This window comes from Hyperolius riggenbachi, chromosome 4, assembly GCF_040937935.1.
Source record: "Hyperolius riggenbachi isolate aHypRig1 chromosome 4, aHypRig1.pri, whole genome shotgun sequence".
In the NCBI taxonomy this organism is placed as follows: Eukaryota; Metazoa; Chordata; class Amphibia; order Anura; family Hyperoliidae; genus Hyperolius; species Hyperolius riggenbachi.
This window is the reverse complement of record NC_090649.1, coordinates 397968071-397984205: the sequence shown is the minus strand read 5'-3', so window position 1 is coordinate 397984205 and position 16135 is coordinate 397968071. Positions and strand designations below refer to the sequence as shown.

At 43.0% G+C, this 16135-nt stretch overlaps 1 protein-coding gene across 2 annotated transcripts in view; it reads right to left on the bottom strand.

Annotated features, from left to right (window-relative positions):
- The window catches only part of HEATR1 (HEAT repeat containing 1), a 92593-nt gene that overhangs the window by 35293 nt on the left and 41165 nt on the right, over positions 1-16135 (bottom strand). For both annotated transcript variants that reach the window (XM_068232257.1, XM_068232258.1), the window contains exons 23-29: positions 14021-14263; positions 9285-9416; positions 8369-8478; positions 5671-5808; positions 5404-5522; positions 3942-4063; positions 767-895 (exon numbers count right to left, since the gene is read on the bottom strand). In XM_068232257.1, the coding sequence (XP_068088358.1) occupies positions 767-895; positions 3942-4063; positions 5404-5522; positions 5671-5808; positions 8369-8478; positions 9285-9416; positions 14021-14263 (993 nt within the window). The remainder of the gene's footprint in view (positions 1-766; positions 896-3941; positions 4064-5403; positions 5523-5670; positions 5809-8368; positions 8479-9284; positions 9417-14020; positions 14264-16135) is intronic.

Sequence of the window (16135 nt, the reverse complement as noted above, 5' to 3'; positions counted from 1 at the left end):
TACAGTAGCATGGAGCTGCTTGTGCACAGAAAAAAAAAAACACATGCATGTGCAGCTCCTTGCTACTGCGCAGGTGCTGCCGTCGGTATGGCAGTGCCTGCGGCTAGTATTAACTCATCAGCAGCTTTAAAGGATTATCTTGCTTGAGATCAGTGCACTGCTTTTGACCTCAACTGGCAGAACTAATTGTGCTGGAATGCTTTGTTGTCTGTCTGCTAGCAGAGAATAAAGAAACTGAAAGCAGAAGTCCTCTGTTATTGACTCACACAGCCACCTAGTGACAAGTGGCCATAAATACACATTACAGCAGTACTAATTCGAAGCAGGGAAATGTAACTAATAAGAAAAAAATGTGCTAAAATAAATTGGCCTGGAGCACCTGCAAGCCTCTAAATAAATTGGATGGTAAAGGGTTAAACAGCATAACCTTCCTGCAGAGCAACAAGGATGGTGATTGTGCCCTTTTCAGAAAAAAAATATGAACTATAGTTTATGTGCTTCGATAATTGTCCATGTTCCTACAAGGAGGGGAAAGCGGCTGCTATCAATCTTCAACTTTAATGTTGAAGATTGTTTAGAGGGTCCCAGCGCAGTGCAGGAAGGTTTAAGGAAAATTGGGGAAGCGTCTAGACTTTCCAGAGGCCTCCACCTACTGAGATAAGTATCTAATTTTTTTGTTATAGGACTTCATACTTAATTTTGAATTGTCAAATTGCCAAGACTGTAGTTTACAATATGTATTTATCACTACAAGCAGCATTCATACCTGTATAAGAGCTGGTATTACAGTCTGCACCGTTTTACTGATCACTTGGAAGCTGTAGCCGTCGTCCAGGCGCATGACGCTGGCACCCATGAAAGTGAAGATGGGCATGATGTTGTGCAGCACTTTGTCCTAGGAAAGAAACACACATCAATAGAAAAAAAGTTTTTCTGATATCCCCAAATTATTGTTTCTACTAGAATGCAAAAGAATAAAAGATTAGGGGTCAGCCAGAAAACCCATTGAATGCTGGATGTCTGTGACAAGGCATTGTGGGAAATAATATGGAAGAAAACCATGATATTAACTCATTAGCGCTTCAAAAGAATGATCTTGTTTTAGAGAAGTGTACTGCTTTTGACCTCAGCAGTCAGAACTGGTTGTGCTGTAAATTCTTGGAATGCTTTATTGTCTCTCTGCTAGCAGAGGATAAAGAAGTTGAAGGCAGAAGTCCTCTGTTATTGTCTCACACTGCCCCCTTGTAGCAAGTGGCCATAAATACACATTACAGCATTACTAGCAAGGAAATGTAACAAATAAAAAAATGTGCTAAAATAAATTGGCCTTGAGCACCTGCACGCCTATAAATAATTTGGCTGCTGAAGGCCTTAAACAGCAAAACCTTCCTGCGCAGCAACAATTGGGATTGTGTCCTTTTCGGGAAAAAAATATAAACTAAATAAAGTATATTTGCTTTGAAAAGTGGTAATTACTAAAAAAAAAAAAAAACTGTTCCCGTCCATCTGCTTACACCTCTTTGACACTAAAACTGTGTCTGGCAGATCTTGGTGCTCCATTATCAATTATTATGTATAGATACAGTGGGTTGCAAAAGTATTTGGCCCCCTTAAAGTTTTCCACATTTTGTCACATTACTGCCACAAACATGCATCAATTGTATTGGACTTCCACGTGAAAGACCAATACAAAGTGGTGTACACATGAGAAGTGGATTGAAAATCATACATGATTCCAAACATTTTTTTTACAAATAAATAACTGCAAAGAGGTAGACCCAATGTAAAAGTCGCACTGGGTCCCATATTTCCTTAGCTACAATGCTGACTATAAAAGAGTGTATGGTAGCCTTTACAATAACATGAGTGGGCCAGCGGTCACCTGTACACTTTCCATCCCTACCCCACTATGAGTTGTAAATTAGATAATACTTCATATAAAATAGACCATGTCACACATTCTTATAAATATGCAAACAGCCTAGGCAAAGTTGTCAGTATGAAGGATTATGTGCACTTACTAATGTAACATCAAAATCAAATCTGAATAGATGCAAAATACAATACACATTAATTAAATGATCTGCAGTACGATCAGATATCTGGCCTACAATATAGATTAAAGTCTATGAAAGCAAAGGTCCTTCTTTTCACATTCAGTATATATGTTACGGCCAGAACCCGAAGTTTGGCCACTTCTAGTTCTGGCCGGCCACTTCGGGTTCTGGCCGGCCAATGTGCGAAGTGGCTGCTGCGCCGCGGCCAATGTTAGAAACGGATTGATTCCTGCGACATGAATGTATCTTCTGGCCGCAGCGCAGCGGCCAAACGTATAACCACTTAGTTAATTTGTTGCAATTAAGCCGGCGGCAATGTAACAATTCAAGCCGCCGGCTTTTTATCTGCCTCTCTCTCCTCCTCCCCCCCCCCCCCCCCCCCCCGCCTCTCTCGCTCTCCTATGGGCAGCCGGCGGGGACACTAGTGTCCCCCCCCGAGACGTTCGTCGCGGCAGGGAAGCCTGCCGTTCTTGCAGAGCGGGTGCTGGCAGAAGCAATGTCTGCAGCATCCCCGCTCTGCTGCCCCTGCTGCGACGAACGACTCTCGGGGACACGCGTGTCCCCCGCCGTCTGGCCATAAGAGGAGAGAGAGAGAGAGAGAGAGAGAGAGAGAGAGAGAGAGAGAGAGAGAGAGAGAGGCAGATAAAAAGCCGGCGGCTTGAATTGTTACATTGCCGCCGGCTTAATTGCAACAAATTAACTAAGTGGTTATACGTTTGGCCGCTGCGCTGCGGCCAGAAGATACATTCATGTCGCAGGAATCAATCCGTTTCTAACATTGGCCACGGCGCAGCGGCCACTTCGCACATTGGCCGGCCAGAACCCGAAGTGGCCGGCCAGAACTAGAAGTGGCCAAACTTCGGGTTCTGGCCGTAACATATACAAAAGCTATACTACAAGAAAATGCAAAGATTGCACACCTGTAATTAGTCAGAGTAGAACAATGACTGCCTGCAAGTCTGGAATATTTTCTTTCTACTGAATTTCCCAGTGATGGCAGTATTTTACCAGTGTAATTTGCAGGGACAATAATCAGAATATCTGATGTACTTTTTTGTAGGATATCTTTGAGGTTTTCCACTATAAAAACATTGACAGTTTTCCTGTAAGAATCCCTGATATGCATTTTACCACGTAACCACAGGAGGTTACACACAGTATATTTTCACTTCTTCATAAAACGAGTTAGGTTAGGTTCACACTACACACGATAGAGTACCATTTTTCACAACAGGCAACAATACATTGTTGACAGTCCTTATGTAAACTATAGGATCCATGCACACATGTCAATTGTGCCAGTTGCAATGGAACGCAAAGTCACATACTGCAATACTGTTCCAGTCACGGCACGGAACACTGACATGTCATAGATAGCTATGGTGTCCCTTGGTGTCCATTTCAATGGACACCAACGAATGTAGACAGACACAGCAGGTCATACATCAGATCTGCAGTGACCACCCACAGTGTGGCTGCAGTGTAGTGTGAACCCAGCCCTAAACGCTGATGGAAAATATGTGCAAAATTGAACATGACACTGCAAACAGTAACAATTCCATTAGCACTAATTTACCCAGTAACATTCATATAATTCAATTTTGGAGAAAGGCAACAGACTTCTATATGGCAAAAAAAAGAAAAAATATAGCTATTAGGGATGATCAATGACATGCAAATAATTTTGTGTTAATGAAAGACTATACAAATCTTATACGCAAATGTATACAGCCTGAAAATGGACCAAGCAAATTTCACCTCAGCAGGATTTGATTGGTTCCTTTTCAAGCTACAAAAATGCCCATACATTTGCATGATGCTGCATCAACTTGAAATTATTTGCATCTCATTGACCATCACTAACAAGTATATATGTATACTTACTGGGAAGATTCCTGCAGCCGTTCCCAGTAGAAGTAAAGCATGATGATGTGTCTGGGGAACCTCAGAAGTCCTCACACACTGCACAATAAGCTCCACACTGAACTTCTCTTCATCCAGGACAACTAAAAAATGGAAATGGCAGTGGATTTAAACCTTATACAAAACAGCTGGATACACTGCTGACCAAGCAGGACAGGCACCTCTTACATCACATCTCTGTTCCCGTCATCCAAAAAAAGGAAAACATGACCCGCAGCTATAAACATATCAATATTCCTATTCTTACTGCCAATCCTATACAATAAAACCTAACTGTCCCTGCGTCATCCACTTTCCCTGTCTGTCCGTCCGAAGCTTTTTTGTACTGCACATGTGCGCAGTACAGAAAGCCGTTGGGAAGGGAGGTGAGGCCAGGAAGCAGGGCGGCCGTGTGCGCCCGCACGGCAGGAGCGCGACAGGCAGGCGCGGTTAAATCACTACCTAGAGCCCGTTTTTAAACGGGTTTAGGTAGCCTAGTTGTTTATAAAGTGCCAATATCTTATACAGCACTGCACAACTACAAATAGGGTGTACAGATAAACTTGCCTAGTTAAAGAGGAACTTTACTTATAGGGCACGGAGCATCATAAAAAAATATTTTACAATGAACCTTCTCATAAGGGAGGTTTGTAATGAATTGCGCCTTTGGGGGGGCCAGGAGTTGGGGTAAGCCTCAATACTTACCTAAAGTGTGCTGCTTCTCTAGTCCCTGGCCCATACCAGTTTCTCCTTAGATGGACTGCATCTGCCGCAATTTTAGTTCACAGGATGTCTCTTTCGCAAGTGCCGCAACGCAAGCCGGGAGATGTAGTCCTTGGATGCAAGCACAGAGATGTACTTCATTGTAAAAATGTTTTCTTCATGGTGCTCAGTGCCCAGTCATAAAACTTAAAGTGCACCCGAGGCAAACCTCAAGTCAAACGCTTACCTAAAAAGAGAAACCCTCTGGATCCTGTAGATGCTTTCCACACCAAAATCCGGTACCCATTGCCGAGTGCGGACCACCCACATCTCCTGACCGAGCTCCTCTTCAATCACGAGCAAGACCATGCCTAAGCAGTGAGCCCAAGCCGCTTGAGCATGAGTAGCTCCAAGCTACTGCGCAGGTCCAACTGTGCTCATGAATTAAGAGGCGCACAGTCGCAATGTGCAAGAGGGTCCTAGGTAGTGCGGAAGTCCGGAGTACAGCGTTAGAAGACTCTGGAGGATTGTTAAATATAAGACAGCACTCCATTCCCACTGATACGGAAAGAAGCATCGTGTCCAGAAGCAAGCCGCATGAACTGGCAGCACTTGAAGTAGACATTGAGAGCACTGCTAGCTTTCAGAGATCCAGGAAGGAGGCAAGTAAAACAACAGGTATTCTAATGCTCAGAGTTCTGTTCTTAGTAAGATAAAAAAAAAAAAAAAAAAAAAGTCTTACCTTTGGCATTCGTTTCATTGTCGGATAAGATTTTCTGACAGATGTTGAGAAGGCAGCTAAGAATCATCTGCTTGGTGTACTCCAAGTTTTCCTGCTCGGGATCTGAATTTTCAAGACACCTTTAATGAAAAAGCAAATTTCAGAAAATATTTTCACTAGTCTACATTGCACTCTAGAAGATGCCATTCTTTTAAGGCTGTTAGTTTTGGTTGCCCAATTAATGATTCTAAAATCAATATCTGAATAAATGAAATAATCAAATCAAACCTAGACAGGAGGTAAAATAGAGTGGGAACCAGGAGCTGTGGTTCTTTCAGTTTTTTCTTGTGCTGCAAAAGCTCAAGGATAATAGTGGTTCTGGTCCAGTTCTCATTCCCTTCTTCCTGGGGGTCAGCCTGTGCCTTCCTAGACCAGAAGGCAAAACAAAAGAATGAGTAACTTACAATAGTTAGGCACATACAGATACAATAATAGGCAAGTAGATGTTTCCACCTGTCTGTCTTCTATACACCTATGGTTTTGTAATTCAAGACCTAAATCTCCAATTGGTAGAAATTAGCACAGGAAGTGTGTCCCCTGTATTTGGTTTCATAGGAGTATTTTTTTATTCCCCTGAAATGTTTGTCCTCCTGCCTGGTTTATAAATAAAGCAATATAACTGGATGTAAAATGCAACACGAATACGACAAATCAAACAAAAAGATGGCCGATATCCTTGGGCCGCTCTCTCTTTTGCTAAAATAACTGAAGACTAGTGCTGATTGTAATGAATAATTTCAGTTTCATGAAATTTCTAAATCGTAATTACAATTTCTTGTGTAATGTTGATTTGCCATAATTTGGCGTAATTTCCACACTAATACACTGACTATGACACATAATAAAACTATTTTTTTCATATTTTAGCTTAAAAAGGAACTGTTGCGAAAATCTTAAAATTTTAAACACATACAAATAGGAAGTACATTTCTTCCAGAGAAAAATGAGCCATACATTTATTTTCTCTTATGTTGCTGTCACTTACAGTAGGTAATAGAAATCTGACATTACCGACAGGTTTTGGGTTAGTCCATCTCTCATGGGGGATTCTCAGCATGGCCTTTATTCTTTATAAAGACATTCCCTGAAAAAGATTTATACACTGATGCTGGCCAGCCTCCCTGCTCGCCGTACAATTCTTTAGCAGTTGGACAGAGCAGCTGCCATTCACTAAGTGCTTTTACAAATAAAGAAATCCCTGAGAACCCCCCATGAGAAGATGGGCTAGTCAAAAATCTGTCGGTAATGTCAGATTTCTACTACTTAGTGTAAGTGACAGCAATATAGGAGAAAAGTAATTTATGGCTCATTTTACTCTGGAAGAAACGTACTCCGTATTTGTATATGTTTACATATATTTTAAATTTTAAGATTTTTGCGACACAGGTCTTTTAAAGAGAATCTGTACTCTGAAATTCTTACAATAAAAAGCATACCATTCTATTCATTATGTGCTCCTGGTCCCCTCTGTGCTGTTTCTGCCATTCTCTGCTGCAAACCTGGCTTGTAATTGCCAGTTTTAGGCAGTGTTTACAAACAAACTAACCAGCTTCTAATAGGCTCAGCTAAGCAGAGTGTGTTAGTCACACAGAGCCTGCAGGGGGTGTGTACAGCTTCTAGCTAATCACAAGCAGCCCTGCACATTCCAGTCTGACTGCCTCAGCCTGACTGTGCCGACTATAGAGAGAAGATTAGATCATATAACAGAGATAACACAGCTACTGTGCAATTAGGAAAAGCTGCAGTAAGCCAGACCACATTAGAAAAGGCATAGGAACTTATAGCATAGAAGAAATAAAGATAAACAATTTGTTACAGAGTCTCTTTAAATGCATTTAAGTCCATAATGCATAAGAAAACATTTTCACAAAAATGCATTAAACTGTATGGGCATAAGAAAGTAATATTTTGCTAAAAATTATGTGTGAATTGTGAAATTACAGATCCAAATTAGATGCAAAATTTATTTTGCAATACTCAAGATTTCGTATCATAATTCTCAACTTGGTGGAAAATTGCTACTACCGTCTTTCCCTGAAATTAAGACATCCCCGAAAAGTGAGCCCTAGCAGGATTTGAGCATGCTCGAAATCTAAACTCTACCACAAAAGTAAGCCCTAGCGGCAGTAAGGGGAAAAAAGTATGGCAACTTGTGTTATTACTGGAGCCCATGGTCTTGCGGGTGAGACCATGGCTCCATCATTGGGCCAATCACTGCACTCACTGCTACTCAGCAAGTGCAGTAATTGGCCCAATAATGGAGCCATGTTCCCGCCTGCAAGACCATCGGTTCCGGTAGAGACACAAGTTGTCGTACTTCTTCCCCACAGGCTGAAGCTCAGGTGCAAAGTGGCATAGAGCTGGGGGAAAGAAGAGGATGCCGGCGGATACCAGAAGTACATGAGGGACAGCGGAAGACACAGAGGACGGGGGATAGGAGGACACAGGTACAGAGGGGTACACCTGGAGGACACTAAAGGTACAAGGGGGACACAGGGGCACACAAGAGGTGGATCCAGTAGAAGAGGCAGCACAGTGGGGTAGGCAGAACACACAGCACAGGAACTTGTGCGTTCATAGAAATATAAGACATCTGCTGAAAATAAGCTCTAAAGCATCTTTTGGTGCAAAATTTAATATAAGGCACTGTCTTATTTTTGTGGAAAAACGGAATCCGAAATTCAAGCTCATCACTACTGAAGACTGGTGACCCCTATTCCTGTCACCAGTATCGCATGATTAAAAATTATGACACTAGGCCATCTGGAGCCACTTATTGAGGGGGTGGGCACAATTTAACACAAAGGCTGAAATGTAACTGTACACATACTAAAATATATACATGATTTTGGAGCATAAAGTAGAATAGAAAATATTTAAGCCAGACACAAAGCACTAGGGCAGTGGTACAATAACGATAACATACTTTTGCACAGCCTGCATTTTGCTCCTCCTTGTTTGCCTCACTGTTGAGATGCTTTTATCCTTTGCTGGGGGTACCAGTTCAGCACTGATGAGTCCAGCATTTACAGAAATCTACAAGAAAGACAACATCAGATCATTCTGTTTCTAAAGTGAAAGTAACTTCCCATAACCTGTCACAGAAAAGTATATTTAATAGTGTTGATGTTCAAACTCAGCACGGCCAATTTGAAACACCCAAATAATCCCGTCTGCCACTGTTCAGCACCAAACAAGCGGAGGGGGTAAGGAGGAGCTCACTGGCTTGTGAATCATGCTGCGGTTTAGACAGGAAGGAGGAAGTATCAGAGTCACAGGAAGCGCAACATGACTTGCAAACCAGTGAGCTCCTCCTGACACTGTCCACTTGTTTAGTGCTGAACAGTGGCAGATGGGAGTATTTGGGTGTTTCGAATCGGCTATGCCAAATTTGAACACCAACACTAATGTAAACACTAAAATGGTAGTTGGAAAAGCAAAGCACAATCAAACCAATCTGTTACATAAATGTTCTGAATTATAAACTGCATCCTTGGCTTGGCCGCTCAGGCATATTCATAAGAATGAGTTTGGAGGCAGGTGCCATGTCCACCTCCCACAAACAAGAAACAAAAGCCAGTCAAATAAAATCCGATCTCATTGTAAACAAAACTGAGGACAAGGATCATTTAAATCCTTGATTGTCAACTAATAATCGATTAGGAGTAATATCGGACATGAGGAGTTATATCAATCGGATGCATCGATCGCACGGAAAATCCTACCGTGTGTACCTAGCATTATTAGTTAAGGTTCCCTTTAAGCAATTTAATTAAGTTAAGATGAAGAAAAAAAGCAAAAAACAAGCTACGGGAGAGATGAACGTGAAGATGGTGACTTACCGCTTTAAAAGTACTGGTCACAGCCTGGGAACACGCTGGGTTTTTGCAATCTACAAGCAGGTCAAACAGAACACCAAGCAACTTCTGCTGAACACTCTCGTCATCTATAGCAGCAAAGAATGCCTTGGTAATCTAGAAAAGTACACAGTAAATGAATGTTTCAACAAATAAATCAAAACTGTTTTTTTTGTTTTTTTTACTACATCAGGAAAATAAAATTATGAGAATAGTCATCTGAAAGCCAAAGCAATATTTTTTTCTATGGCAGACTATTAGAACATCTATTAAAGGATGTCTGAAGTGAGAGGTATATGGAGGCTGCCATGTTTATTAACTTTTACGCAATATCATTTGTCTGGCTATCCTGCTGATCCTCCGCCTCTAAAGGCCCATACCCACTTGGTGACAAACTTAATTTTGCGATATTGTGCAACACTGTTTTACGAAAAATTTTGTCACAAGTTAGCGGAAAATGACACTTTGTGAAAAAAAACAAAAATCAATTTCCGCTAACTTGTGACAAAAAATAAAATCTTCTATGAACTCACCGTATTACTAACAGAATACCTTGGGGTGTCTTCTTTCTAAAATGGGGTCATTTGTGGGGTTCCTATACTGTCCTGGCATTTTAGGGGCCCTAAACCGTGAGGAGTAGTCTTGAAACAAAATTTCTCAAAATGACCTGTGAAATCCTAAAGGTACTCATTGGACTTTGGGCCCCTTAGCGCAGTTAGGGTGCAAAAAAGTGCCACACATGTGGTATCGCCGTACTCGGGAGAAGTAGTACAATGTGTTTTGCGGTGTATTTTTACACATACCCATGCTGGGTGGGAGAAATAACTCTGTAAATGGACAATTGCGTGTAAAAAAATCAAAAGATTGTCATTTACAGAGGTATTTCTCCCACCCAGCATGGGTATGTGTAAAAATACACCTCAAAACACATTGTACTACTTCTCCCGAGTACGGCGATACCACATGTGTGGCACTTTTTTGCACCCTAACTGCACTAAGGGGCCCAAAGTCCAATGAGTACCTTTAGGATTTCACAGGTCATTTTTGTTTCAAGACTACTCCTCACGGTTTAGGGCCCCTAAAATGCCAGGGCAGTATAGGAACCCCACTAATGACCCCATTTTAGAAAGAAGACACCCCAAGGTATTCCGTTAGGAGTATGGTGAGTTCATAGAAGTTTTTATTTTTTTGTCACAAGTTAGCGGAAATTGATTTTAATTGTTTTTTTTCACAAAGTGTCATTTTCCGCTAACTTGTGACAAAAAATAAAATCTTCTATGAACTCACCATACTCCGTACGGAATACCTTTGGGTGTCTTCTTTCTAGAATGGGGTCATTTGTGGGGTTCCTATACTGCCCTGGCATTTTAGGGGCCCTAAACCGTGAGGAGTCGTCTTGAAACTAAATGTCGCAAAATGACCTGTGAAATCCTAAAGGTACTCATTGGACTTTGGGCCCCTTAGCGTACTTAGGGTGTAAAAAAGTGCAACACATGTGGTACCGCCGTACTCAGGAGAAGTAGTATAATGCATTTTGGGGTGTATTTTTACACATACCCATGCTAAGTGGGAGAAATATCTCTGTAAATGACAATTGTTTGATTTTTTTTACACACAATTGTCCATTTACATAGAAATTTCTCCCACCCAGCATGGGTATGTGTAAAAATACACCCCAAAACACATTATACTACTTTTCCTGAGTACGGCGGTACCACATGTGTGACACTTTTTTGCAGCCTAGGTGCGCTAAGGGGCCCAACGTCCTATTCACAGGTCATTTTGAGGCATTTGTTTTCTAGACTACTCCTCGCGGTTTTAGGGCCCCTAAAATGCCAGGGCAGTATAGGAACCCCACAAGTGACCCCATTTTAGAAAGAAGACACCCCAAGGTATTCCGTTAGGTGTATGGCGAGCTCATAAAAGATTTTATTTTTTGTCACAAGTTAGTGAAAAATGACACTTTGTGAAAAAAAAACAATAAAAATCAATTTCCGCTAACTTTTGACAAAAAATAAAATCTTCTATGAACTCGTCATACACCTAACGGAATACCTTGGGGTGTCTTTTTTTCTAAAATGGGGTTACTTGTGGGGTTCCTATACCGCCCCGGCATTTTACGGGCCCAAAACCGTGAGTAGTCTGGAAACTAAATGTCTCAAAATGACTGTTCAGGGGTATAAGCATCTGCAAATTTTGATGACAGGTGGTCTATGAGGGGGCGAATTTTGTGGAACCGGTCATAAGCAGGGTGGCCTTTTAGATGACAGGTTGTATTGGGCCTGATCTGATGGATAGGAGTGCTAGGGGGGTGACAGGAGGTGATTGATGGGTGTCTCAGGGGGTGGTTAGAGGGGAAAATAGATGCAATCAATGCACTGGGGAGGTGATCGGAAGGGGGTCTGAGGGGGATCTGAGGGTTTGGCCGAGTGATCAGGAGCCCACACGGGGCAAATTAGGGCCTGATCTGATGGGTAGGTGTGCTAGGGGGTGACAGGAGGTGATTGATGGGTGTCTCAAGGTGTGATTAGAGGGGGGAATAGATGCAAGCAATGCACTGGTGAGGTGATCAGGGCTGGGGTCTGAGGGCATTCTGAGGGTGTGGGCGGGTGATTGAGTGCCCTAGGGGCAGATAGGGGTCTAATCTGATAGGTAGCAGTGACAGTGGGTGATTGATGGGAAATTAGTGGGTGTTTAGTGTAGAGAACAGATGTAAACACTGCACTTGGGAGGTGATCGGACGTCGGATCTGCGGGCGATCTATTGGTGTGGGTGGGTGATCAGATTGCCCGCAAGGGGCAGGTTAGGGGCTGATTGATGGGGGGCAGTGACAGCGGGTGATTGATGGGTGGCAGTGACAGGGGGTAATTGATGGGTGGCAGTGACAGGGGGTGATTGACAGGTGATTGACAGGTAATCAGTGGGTTATTACAGGGGAGAACAGATGTAAATATTGCACTGGCGAATTGATAAGGGGGGGTCTGAGGGCAATCTGAGCATGTAGGCGGGTGATTGGGTGCCCGCAAGGGGCAGATTAGGGTCTGATCTGATGGGTAACAGTGACAGGTGGTGATAGGGGGTGATTGATGGGTAATTAGTGGGTGTTTAGGGTAGAGAATAGATGTAAACACTGCGCTTGGGAGGTGATCTGATGTCGGATCTGCGGGCGATCTATTGGTGTGGGTGGGTGATCAGTTTGCCCGCAAGGGGCAGGTTAGGGGCTGATTAGGGGCTGATTGATGGGTGGCAGTGACAGGGGGTGATTAATGGGTGGCAGTGACAGGGGGTGATTGATGGGTGATTGACAGGTGATCAGTGGGTTATTACAGGGAAGGACAGATGTAAATAATGCCCTGGCGAATTGATAAGGGGGGGTCTGAGGGCAATCTGAGCGTGTAGGCGGGTGATTGGGTGCCCGCAAGGGGCAGATTAGGGTCTGATCTGATGGGTAACAGTGACAGGTGGTGATAGGGGGTGATTGATGGGTGATTGATGGGTAATTAGTGGGTGTTTAGAGGAGAGAATAGATGTGCTTGGGTGGTGATCTGATGTCGAATCTGCGGGCGATCTATTGGTGTGGGTGGGTGATCAGATTGCCCGCAAGGGGCAGGTTAGGGGCTGATTGATGGGTGGCAGTGACAGGGGGTGATTGATGGGTGATTGACGGGTGATTGACAGGTGATCAGGGGGGATAGATGCATACAGTACATGGGGGGGGGTCTGGAAGGGGGGATCTGGGGAGAATCTGGGGGGTGATCAGGAGGGGGGATAAAAAAAAAATAGCGTCGACAGATAGTGACAGGGAGTGATTGATGGGTGATTAGGGGGGTGATTGGGTGCAAACAGGGGTCTGGGGGGTGGGCAGGGGGGGGGGGGGGGGGGGTCTGATGGGTGCTGTGGGCGATCTGGGGCAGGGGGGGGGGGGGGGAAATCAGTGTGCTTGGTGCAGACTAGGGTGGCTGCAGCCTGCCCTGGTGGTCCCTCGGACACTGGGACCACCAGGGCAGGACGCAGCCTGTATAATACACTTTGTAAACATTACAAAGTGTATTCTACACTTTGTATGCGGCGATCGTCGGGTTAACATCCCGCCGGCGCTTCCGTATGGCCGGCGGGATGTTGCGGCGGGTGAGCGGCGCCAGGCGGAGGCGGAGGATCGCGTCACTGATGACGCGATCGCTCCGCCCATGCCCCTACAAGGACCGCCGCCATTTGTCTATACGGCGGCCCTTGCGGGGTGCACTTCCCGGCCGCCATTTGTCAATACGGCGGTCGGGAAGTGGTTAAATAGTCCAAATGCAGGGAGTTCCTGACTTGTGAATGCCTGCCAATACGAACTTCCAACGCACCACAGTGTCGAGAACTTCCTGAACTGTGGCCATGCAGATGAGGACACGGGAACAAATGGAGGACACAGGGGGGCACAAAGGAGCACAGAGGAGGACACAAAGGGGCATAGAGAAGGATACAAGAGGGACACAAACGGGCATAGCGGAGGACACAAGAGGGACACAAACAGGCATAGCGGAGGACACAAGGGGGACAGAGGAGGACACAAGGGGTACAAGGGGGCATGAGGTACAAAGGGGACATAATCCACAAGATGCCCCTTCACCATGGATGCACCAGTTTTAGTATATATTTTTTCCCCTGGCTTTTGTCCTCTAAACCTAGGTGCGTCTTATGGTCAGGAGCATCTTTTAGTTCGAAAAATACAGTACCTGTCCCACTGCAATGATCTGTACTGAAGGTATCGCACTGTGAATTGTCTGGGGAGTCTTCAAAGCTCGTATAAAGAGATCTAGACACTCCAAGTTCTTGGGTAAGAGAGCAGCAGAGTGCTCATTAAACTTTCCCAGGATGAGCTGAAGTAGTAATGCCTCATCTGTCACAAGCTGAGTGGCAGATTGTGCAACTTTCTCCAGCAATCTCTCCAACACTGGCAGAAGCCGACCAAGAACAGCCTGCAATAGAGAGGACAAACAAAGCTAAGCCATAATTATTTTTCATATTGCAGCAAAGACGCACTAAATTTCTTTAGCGCTTTCAATGCTCATCTTATTTCATATTATCATGCTTTCACAAAACTTATGGTAACTTTGTCATGATTCAATAACAAAATCCAGAGAGACAGTTTTTCTCATGTCAGAACCAAACAATCTACAATATATGATTTTTTTTTGCTGACAGTGATATAACCCAGCTATTTCATCCAGCAACATGTATAATTATATGTGCAGAGAGTGGAATTACATCAGATCAGCAACAGAGCTTGAAGACTATAGAGGCTAGATCCTCTCTAAAATGAACATTGAAGACAACTATAAGCAACATGATGCTGACTGCACGTAACATGAGAAGATGCACTGTACACCTCCACTCCTACATTACCAGGCACCACACTGGTTCAGGGGGTGTCCAAAATACGTGGGGAAATTTGGACGCTGGGCTCTAGTAGAATATCAGTAAGCTTTACAGATATCCTACTATTTACAGTGGTAATTACTATAGTAAAAGATCAGTAAATATCGATATTTTACTACAGCTAAAACAAACCCTACTCTCACAAAGAATTCCCCCTCACTCCGTCCTTAACATGAGACTAACATATAACAAATCATGCTAAAATCAGTAATGCCTGTACATTTAAACAACAGTAGTAATACATAATTTGTACATCACCATCTCACCATTGGGCAAGACACTGAAATCCACGGGGAGATGATGATATACAAAACTGTATTACTATTGTTTAAGTGTATGGGCATTACGGATTTTAGCATAATTTTTTATTAAAGAGGTTTACACATGTTAGGCCTCTTTGAGTTTATCTACAGTCTCATGCAAAGAAGCCCTGGTGGCGGTCATTAACTGATCCTTAAAGTGGTCTGAAACTCCGACACATAAAAATGTGTTTTCCTACTTTTTATTACTCATAGTTATCATATTTGCTTTTGTGCATAAGTAATATTGTCCGTTTACAAATTACAAGTTTCCAAAGTGTATTTTATCTTGCCCTGCAACCTGCCATAGCATTTTATTCAAACTGCTTTTTATTATATATTAACATCTTCTAATTAGCTGTTCTGAGCGGTTTGTGTGCTTGAAGCACAGAGAGCTTCACAGAGAGCTCCTTTTCACTTGTTACACTGTGTTTACACACATGTATCAACATTGGAATGCAAACAAAGATACTGTTATTTCCAGTTTGGATGCGGATTTGAAGCTGAATAGCAGAACAAAGTGCTTTGTTTAACCATTTCAGTGAAAAATTCTGGGATAGTAGCTTTCAAGCTGTGGGGAATATTTTAGAGCAAACTAGAAATGCTGAATGAAGTGTCTATCACAAAATGGTGATACATATAATCATTGAAACAGGCTGTGCTATGTTTGTGCTGTTTTATGTTTTACTTTAAGGTGGATTAGTCCAATTCCATGTGTGAAGGATCATAAGGAGTTGGACAGTGCGTTCCCGTATAAAAAGAATATTTGCTACAGTATCAAGCCTTATGGTGCCCATACACGGTACAATAAAAACATTTGATTTTCTTGTTTATTCAACCAAAACGATCCAATCGAATGAAAGTTGAAAATAATTTTTTGTTCGATCAAGAGAAATAAGAAACAATGATTTTCTGACAAATCGAAAGCTTGTGTGTGGTACATCGAAAACAATTATGTGATTTGTTTCGATCTAACGGAATAATTGAACAAAATTATCTAATCAAATAAAAATTGTACCATGTATGGGCATTATTACAGAACACTTAATTACAGAAATCGTAACTCACTTGCAATATTTACAAGTGACTGTGGTCGGGAAGAACCCTCCTTTG